The 8798-nt window shown below is 42.8% G+C and overlaps 1 protein-coding gene across 1 annotated transcript in view; it reads left to right on the top strand.

Annotated features, from left to right (window-relative positions):
* The window catches only part of LOC104511013 (voltage-dependent L-type calcium channel subunit alpha-1C), a gene marked incomplete at both ends in the record, with an annotated part of 126246 nt that overhangs the window by 94506 nt on the left and 22942 nt on the right, over positions 1-8798 (top strand). The window contains 3 exons of the mRNA XM_010153455.1: positions 5293-5500; positions 6319-6439; positions 8364-8472. Coding sequence (XP_010151757.1) covers positions 5293-5500; positions 6319-6439; positions 8364-8472 — 438 coding nt within the window. The remainder of the gene's footprint in view (positions 1-5292; positions 5501-6318; positions 6440-8363; positions 8473-8798) is intronic.

An 8798-nucleotide genomic window follows, 5' to 3' on the forward strand; every position in this document is an offset into this window, starting at 1 on the left:
AAGAGTGTGTTTTCTGCAAGCTCAGCTATGAAAATGTCCCCATCATTGCTATGAACTCCGCTAAGGGAAATTTCTGACAAATTTGATATGAAAAACACAGCACATGAGAAAAACAAGAACCCAAACTGGGAAGAGAGTCAAGATTGCAGAGTTGTGAGGCAGAAAAACCACCAGGCTTGGACTTGTGCATCGTACAAGATTTACTCTTAAAGCCTCTGAGCCTCAACTCTCTGGCTGGGTGGATGGTTTCAAGGTCAGATGGCAGAGACAAAAAATCAGTTTGCAGTCTCAGAGAGAGTCCAAAGCAAACCTACAACTATTAAAAAATAAAAAAAAAAAAAGAAGGTGGTCTGTTTACATGTGTGGTCCTAGAAGAGGGAAAAATGTTCCAGCTAGCAAGAGTTTCCAGCAAGAAAGGCATCTTTGCCCTTTCAGAAATAGTGGGGATCTCTGGACTGGTGACTGTTTTTCCTGGATCTTTGGATCTGAAAGCTATCATCATGGAGTCCCAGGCCTGGTTTCTGAGGAAACCATTAACTCTTTCAGGCACTGGGTAATCAGATACACCCAGGGCAGCATACCAATAGCTATAAAAGCATAAGCTTCAACATAGCATCCTGGAGAGGTCATTGTTTTTTCAAGACATTTCTCCACTCCTACACAAAATACATGATCTAGCTAAGAGAATTCTCTAATAGAAAGACAAATGCTCAGAGAATATCAGTAATACTTTAGGAAGCTTGAGCTATTGGAGTACTCAAATATTCCTAAAGCTTCTGGCAGAGATGCGATGTTGGAACCAACCAGCAGTAGGACTAGTTATATTTGCCTACATTCCGCAGCAGATCTAAAATACAATTTCTCATGGAAGCAAATGGTACCTGGAATGTGTCTGCTGCAATTTGTATAGGGGTCCATGTGTAAAGCACAGAGCTGAGGAGTAACTCATAATGAATAATGTTTTAATCAGGTTTTGCTTTTTTTCCTGTTCCTAAAATATTGGCAAGTAGGTTGCCGTAGTCTAAGATTTATCTGCGTTTTTTAATTATTCATAATTTTCTTCATGATTTTTCCCCTCCGTGGGTGAAGTTCACCCTCATGTGGAAGGCCCTAGCACAAGCCTCCAAAGCAGTATTTTAGGCCCACTCATGTTTTACTGCAGGAGAGAATATTCTGGCATTAAAGCAAAACTTTTACCTCTGATGTTCTCCAGTAAAATACAAATCTTTCCATTATTCACTCAGCTCTAAATACAACGATGATTTATTGACGATATTATCAATACTGGTGGAAAACACCACCTAAATGCAATGATAATACAGAAAGATACAATCCTAGAAAGCTGGGAAGGGTAGGAGGGTTGATAGTGTAATATTTTATGTCAAATACCTATTCATGAGCAGTGACATGGGGGACATACAGTGAAGATGGAAACAGTGATAATCAAGGGCATTAAAAAGGCACAAAGCAGGAAATTATCAATACTGATGGAAAACACCACCTAAATGCAATGCTAATACAGAAAGATACAATCCTAGAAAGCTGGGAAGGGTAGGAGGGTTGATAGTGTAATATTTTATGTCAAATACCTATTCATGAGCAGTGACATGGGGGACATACAGTGAAGATGGAAACAGTGATAATCAAGGGCATTAAAAAGGCACAAAGCAGGAAAATTACTCTGGTGAGAGTGTATCGGTAGGTAGCCTAATCTTTATATGTTTGTATGGATTTTTCCGTGGTAAAACACCAAGCACAAATTCTGGGTGCGTCAAGATCATATGCTTCGAGGAAAACCACAAATACAGCTCCCTAATAAAATAGAAACAAATAAAGACACCTTCAGAGGAACAGTGCATCATTTTAGAAACCACATTTAGCATTTCAAGAATGAACATTTCTTCTGAAATTATAAACACTCTTCAGCATCATTTAGTCTTGTACATTAGACAAACAGACAATATAATGTCTGTTTTATTCTCCCTAATTTTTTACAGGTCTGTGCAGAAAACCTCCCTTTGCTGGGAGAAGACAAATTATTTTCTCTTTATAACTAGTCCTTTACTGCTTTATAAATCCCTATATTTAGTCCTTTATACTTAAAAAAAAAAATATTTGCAACAGTGTACTGAAATTTGATATTTTACACCTAATCGTGCCACTAGATATGCCATTGTTACCTGGAAGGAGGAGAGACAGGGCACCTTTTTCTGTACCTGCTTTCAAAGCATTGGCTGAAGGGTGTGGGAAGCTTTCCTACAATGAGACTGCCAGCTGTTGCTACTGTTTTAGGCTCTGCATCTGTGATTGCCAGTATCATAAAGACATAGGGAGGGCAATGGAAAGGAGAGGGAAGAGAATAAAAGAATACATAAGTTCTAATCCAGTTCTGCAGTTCATTTTTGGGTAAGACGTTGAACAAACCATTTAACTTCTTCACATCGTTTCTCCATTTTGAAACAGGGTTTGCAATCCTGTCCTACTCACTAGGGTTTTGCAGTGCCTCATTCACTGGCATCCTCAGGGGTCTGGAATCTGAAGTGGGAGATGTTGAGAAGCACATTCATTTCCCTGTAAGTCAGAGGAAGCAGCAGTGCTCTCTCTCCTACCTGCCATTATACACTGCCTGGTCCAAACCCTCTGATTCCATCCAGCAGTGCCATGAGATTTATTGTGACAGTTTTTTCTTTCCAGTATGTTAACCAAAGAGGATCAAGTAGTGAGACACTTTCTCTTTGTCTGGGCTTCATCAATTCCTGACTTAAAAGCCTTGTGTTTCATTGAGTAACCCCAGATCTTTTTGAGGGGGCGTTCATGCTATTTCTGCAACCACCTGATGTGACAGATGGTAACCTCAGTTCAGACCTTTAGGACACCAAGATAAGACAATGGTGATTTTCACATCCCAGTCAAGTCAAGCCTTCCTTATCCTCTCCTTTTTCCTTGTTCTCTTGTGTTATTTTCTCCCTGATTGGTTTGTTTATTTTTCTAATGGTACTGTATTTCTAGCTAGCACTCAGTGCACAGATAAAACAGCACTAAGCTTATCACCAGGTCATCTCAGTTAATTGCTTTAAGTTTGATAGTTACATAAGAAACTGAATCTCAGGTATTGAGCCATTTGTAAGAAATGCAGAACTGATAAAATTCTGTGCCCGTTGCTCTCTGAGATAGCAAGGCATTTAAGCTTAAAGTGAGTCACTGAGACTATTCAGATGGGAAAAAGCTCTACTTTATGCCTCTTAAGGACACTGCTGGAGAGACTTGAAAATGTGCGTCCTGGAGGACATTGGAGGGCTTGGAAAGGCATTCTGGACCCCATCACCTTCTGGTTTAAGGATGCTATAGTCAGTCGAGTTTCATCAGAAATGAATCTTCCCCTTTTCCTGTGACACTTTCCCTTCCTCCCGAAGTGTTAAAGTATGTGAGCTGTAAACATAAATGCAAATAGAGCGAGCTGTTACACTGCACGTTCAGTGCAGGCATTTGGTGGCACTGAGCCCACAGCTTCCGTGCCCTTACCTTTGCTCTGTAGTTTTTCATTGCTCATCTCTTTAATTGCAGTTCAACTTTAAAGCATTCTAGTTTTCTCTGAAGTGCTGAAGCTGGGCTGGAGGAAAAACATCACAGTTCTCTTTGAAGCTCAGCCCTTGGAGATGAACCAGTGGCTGAACTTCAGAGGACACGGCGGTGTCCCTCTGCCTGATCGCTAACCTTCACAAAGTGATGGGGCTGCTCAAATGTTCCTGTATTCCGTGGGACAAGGAAAGTCGTCTTTTTACACTGACACTTTAAGAATACTAATTTAACAGGGATTTGAAGAACCCTTGTCTCTAATGACTACACTGCCTTCAGAACAGATTTGGACATTGGTTATCAGACTTCCTCAAAGGAGCAGGAGCACCAGAAATGTCTAACATCCTTCTCAAGCGGAACTTTCCTCTCCAAAGAAAATATGGCTACAGATTCAGAGTCCTAAGGAAAACAAGCTTCAAGGTTATGGGCTTTGGAAGAAGGGAGTGAAGGACGTTGGCCATGGTGGAATCTCCAGGCATAGTGGTAGGCAACAAAAGGTGGTGCTAGAAGGAAGCCTTGGAGAACACAGGCAAACGTGACTGACTTGTTGACCCAGGAAAGCTGTAGAAGCTTGCTAGTAATGTGCATTCAAAATGGGGTGATTGGAAGATGGCAGCTAATCTTCAGCCTGGTCTGAAAGCTCTGTCAGACTCAAAATTACATCAAAGAGAAGTGGTCATGACCAGCTAAGCAGTAGACTAGGAGTGACTGAGCAGATGCAAGATTGAAATGGAAGTTGCTTCGTGGGTGACGTGGTGAATTCTTTAGAAATCTTTTCTAAAGCCTTTTTCCAACACGTGGCTACTCTGCAGGGTGGCAAAGAACGCAAGCAAACTGGCTTGCTGCAGCAGAGCGTGCTGCTGGCATCTCTTTGAACCCTAACGTGGGACCACAAGGGCAAGGAGATCCTTTCTCTGCGTCATACATCAGTCTGATCTGATCAGAAGCCTCAGTACACTGGGAGAACGGGTCTTAGCCATCCTCTCTCTTGAATGAGGCCACTCCAAAATGTTCTACAGGCCAGAGAACAGAGAACTGCCTGTTCTGAGGCAGTATAGAAGGTTTGATACCCCAAAAAGCAGTGATGGTGTTCTCTTCCAAGAGCAACGGAAACTCTGGATTTTATGGGTTTAGATCTGGAGTCTTTTTTAGGGTCCATGTAAAAGTACCTTTAATACCTTTCTCAGTCCTCTCAGTCCCAGAGGGTTTAGAAACTTCTGAGTGAGCCCAAGCACATACTCCCATACACCAGATTTTGGACAAGTTTTTATTTGCATCCAAACTGTTTCCCCATCTGCTCTTGTTAGTTATTACAGGCCATTTTCTGGAGCGAGGTATTCTGGCTGCCATAACATCTGTGAGTGTTGTAATGAGGTTGGTTAGAATGTAACTCACTGAAGCAGCAAGAACTAATCACCGTATATTGATATAAGATTTGCAGAGCCTTAGATGGAGAGTGCCGCAATAATCTTCTGGGTGTGCATATGGGCTAGGGGGTGGAGGGAATTGTGTATGTACACGTGTGGTAGTAAAATTACTCATTAGCTGCAGTAGGTCTCATTATCTTAGGGAAGCACATCAATGATTCACCGCCTAACAGGGTGTTTGGAAATGCCTGCTTATACGCAGAAGGCAGCCTGAACCAATATCCTGTGCAGTCCATGAGCACCTGTCTTGGATTGAAGGAATATTAACTGCCTCTGTTTTCTCTCCCAGATACTGGAACTCCCTGAGTAACCTTGTGGCTTCACTCCTGAATTCAGTCCGCTCCATTGCATCTCTGTTGCTGCTTCTTTTCCTCTTCATTATCATATTCTCACTCCTGGGGATGCAGCTCTTTGGGGGCAAGTTTAACTTTGATGAGATGCAGACCAGGAGGAGTACTTTCGACAACTTCCCCCAGTCCCTCCTCACTGTGTTCCAGGTAAGGACAAGAGTGATCCCAATGGGGCCAACACATTGTGTTTACATGGGGCGAAACAGAGAGCAGATTCTGCACCCTTCCCCTGCAACGGGACACTCCCTAAGACTGGACCTCAGGCCAACGGTTCCAGGAGCAAGGTGCCATGCTGTGCTGCCAGCACAGGGGTATTCCCTCCCAAAGTGGGGAACCACAGCTCTAAAGCCCCTCTGTGTAGCAAAGCCACCAGGTCCTAGCGGGGTAGGATGAGAGAATAGCCACTGCTGTGTCCCAGGGCAGCCCCTGCCTGCCAGAGCCCAACCCTGCAGCGTTCCTCCCCGCTCCCACAGTACTGGGGAGCAAATACCTGCTCACACCACCAGAGAAGTAAGCAAATGGCCTTTACGCCAACTGCAGCTGAGGGAGTGATCATCCAGGAGCGTCGGGGTCGTTATTTCACGTGCAAGGTGGAGAAGGCTGTGCCGCGGGCTGTCTTCAGTGCTGTAGGGTGGGCAGCCTGTCTGACACGGGCAGGGGAGAGACACCTGCCAGAGGTGGTGAGACCTGAACACAGCTGTCAGGGAGAGCCCTTTGGTTTCAGCCATCACCTTCAAGGTTGAAAAATCTTGGGATTTTCCTACGCTTTGAGCACAGGCCCTCTTTCCATTCTCCCTGCTTTGGTGTGGTTTATTTATTTTCTAGATGGACACAGCCAGAGTCTCCAACCATGCTGGGGGAGGGGGTTTTCTCTAGGGTAGTAGATATCTTTGTGTTAATGGGGTTTTCAAATTCTCTGTGTCGTCTAACGCTGTATCCCTTATTGGTGGGAATGTGTCATTTAGATCCTGACTGGGGAGGACTGGAATTCGGTGATGTATGATGGGATCATGGCTTATGGCGGCCCCTCTTTTCCAGGAATGTTGGTCTGTATTTACTTCATCATCCTCTTCATCTGTGGAAACTGTATCCTTTGATGCTACTCTTTTCTCCAAGTGGGGTTGAATTTAAAGCCACCCTTTACTACTTTGTTATGTCAGAAAATAATGAGTTTCATACCTTGCATTTTTACCTTTTCCCTAGCTCTGAATTTTGGCTTTACGCTGCCAGAAGTTAAACAAGTTTGTTTAATTTTAGCTAGTGCTAAGACTTCAGGCATATAAACATTTGTAAGAGCCAGCTACGTGCCAGTTCCACATGCTAGCTTTTATTTAGTATCTTTAGATATTCAGTGTTTTTATTTTTCATTTCCCTTAATTCTCTCGTAGGTTTTTCTTTCCTGCCTTCTCCAAAAACTAATCTCTGTGTGTACCTACTGTACTTACTGCATATTTTTGCTTTAATTGCCTTTTCAGTAATATATTCCATGTGCTTTTATGCAAGCCTTATGTGGAATAAAAATATGTATAATCTACAATATGCTATATACAAATGCTGTAATAGGAGTAACATATGTTTGGCATAATTGATTTATGTGAGATCATGTATTAATTCATGTATAAACTAGGAGGAACCATGTTCCATTTCAGTTACTGCAATCTGTGTGTTCTTCAAACAGAAAATCCTGTGCTCTGTTATCTTCCAGCCTGTGATGGTGTTAAGTAGCTTCAGTTCTTTCTGACTTCAAGGTGAAGTGAGGGCACTGAACATATCCCAGGAGGTACAAAGCACATTGCATGATTAGGCTGTGAGTTTTCAGAGGAATTTGCATATAACACAGACCTATGGTTCTGTTCCGTATCTCATTTTACTCCAAAATGTGTTCATGTTTAGTTTCTGCTTCCTTAATAAATGGCCCTCCTGTGTCAGAGGTGACATTTCTTTTTATACTGATTCTTCTATAAAGACACCTTGTAGTCTCATCCCGGCTCTTCTGGCCTTTCCTCATAATTCAGGTCTCTCAAACCCTGTTATTTGACATTTCAGTTGACCTGTATGCCCTCTCTTCAAAGTGAGATGGTGCAATTACACTTATCTGAAGGTCGAGGAAGGCAGTCTGCCTGACAGCTTAAAAAAGCTACGATTTGGATCTCCTTGTGAACTGCAGAGGAAAATGTGAGCCAGCCCTACATGCTGGCTGACTTCGGAGCCATTAGACCTTGGAGCACAGGGACGAGGGCGGCTGTATTTCCAACTAAGCCTTGAACTGGGGTTTACTGAAAAGTCATCGCAGTATAGTAAGACCCACTCTCAAGGAATTTATAAAAAAAGCTGATGTTCAGGTTTGTAACATGAGATCTGAACACTGATTGGCATGACAAGAAAACAGTTGTGATTCTTTGCCCTTCAGCTACATGAACATGACTGGCCGTGCTGGGAGATGGCGGAGTTGTCAGCTCAGTGTTTCAATGGCCAGGCTAAATGAATTTCTCTTTGGTTGTCTCAGAAATGCTAATGAGAGTGTTACGCTTGCTGTCCATAAAATCACTCACATCTGTGCAAGTACCTCTAATGAGGTTGTTCAGCTGAGGTGCATAGGCCAAAACCCGAACGCTGAGGTGCCTTATGGCACGGGGCTCTTGAATGAGCGCTTTAGTGGAAGCGACCCTCGCTGTCGAAGGTGCAAAGCATTCAGCGCTCCCCTTTTCTTCAGTGGGATTTGTTACACGAAGCGAGGCTCTCTTGAGAAATCGGAAACTAAAATGTAAGTCTGAACTGGATGATTTGTATCAGTCATTCTGCTGTGAAATTTTGGAAACCCCACACAGAGCGTTGCCCATTTGGATGGAAGGAGTAGGCTTGTGCGTGCTGAACATCTGTGTGAAATGGAAGTTTGGGAAATCCACGAGACCCGATGACGGGTTGCTAAAGATTTTCAATTAAGAAACCTTTGGTATAATGTCGTTCTGCGGTTTTCAAAGCCTGTTTTCTTTAAGTAGCGCACAAACAGATATCCTGCTATTTTTGGCCATTGCTGTGGACAACCTTGCTGATGCTGAGAGTTTAACATCTGCGCAGAAAGAGGAGGAAGAGGAAAAAGAAAGGAAAAAGCTAGCTAGGTAAATCCCTTTTCATACTCCTATCTGCACTCACACGAATGCATTCCTGTGTGTGTAATTACACACATTATGCACATGTATATGTGCAAGTAAGTATGTGTGCATATGTAATATTCATGTATAGCTTCTCTGTGCTTGAGCATAGATTATATATATGTGATTAATGTAATTACATATAGATTTATGTGTATATCTATTTTTATGTAAAAGAGTTCAGACTAAAGGACAAGGAGGTGTTATGAGCTGGGAGTTCCCACAGTTGCAATGATGTGAGCAGAAGAAAGGAAGTCTGGGTGACTGAAGAGTTTTCAGGGCATCAGCGGAGA

The sequence above is a fragment of the Eurypyga helias genome, unplaced genomic scaffold, assembly GCF_000690775.1.
Source record: "Eurypyga helias isolate BGI_N326 unplaced genomic scaffold, ASM69077v1 scaffold956, whole genome shotgun sequence".
NCBI lineage: Eukaryota > Metazoa > Chordata > Aves > Eurypygiformes > Eurypygidae > Eurypyga > Eurypyga helias.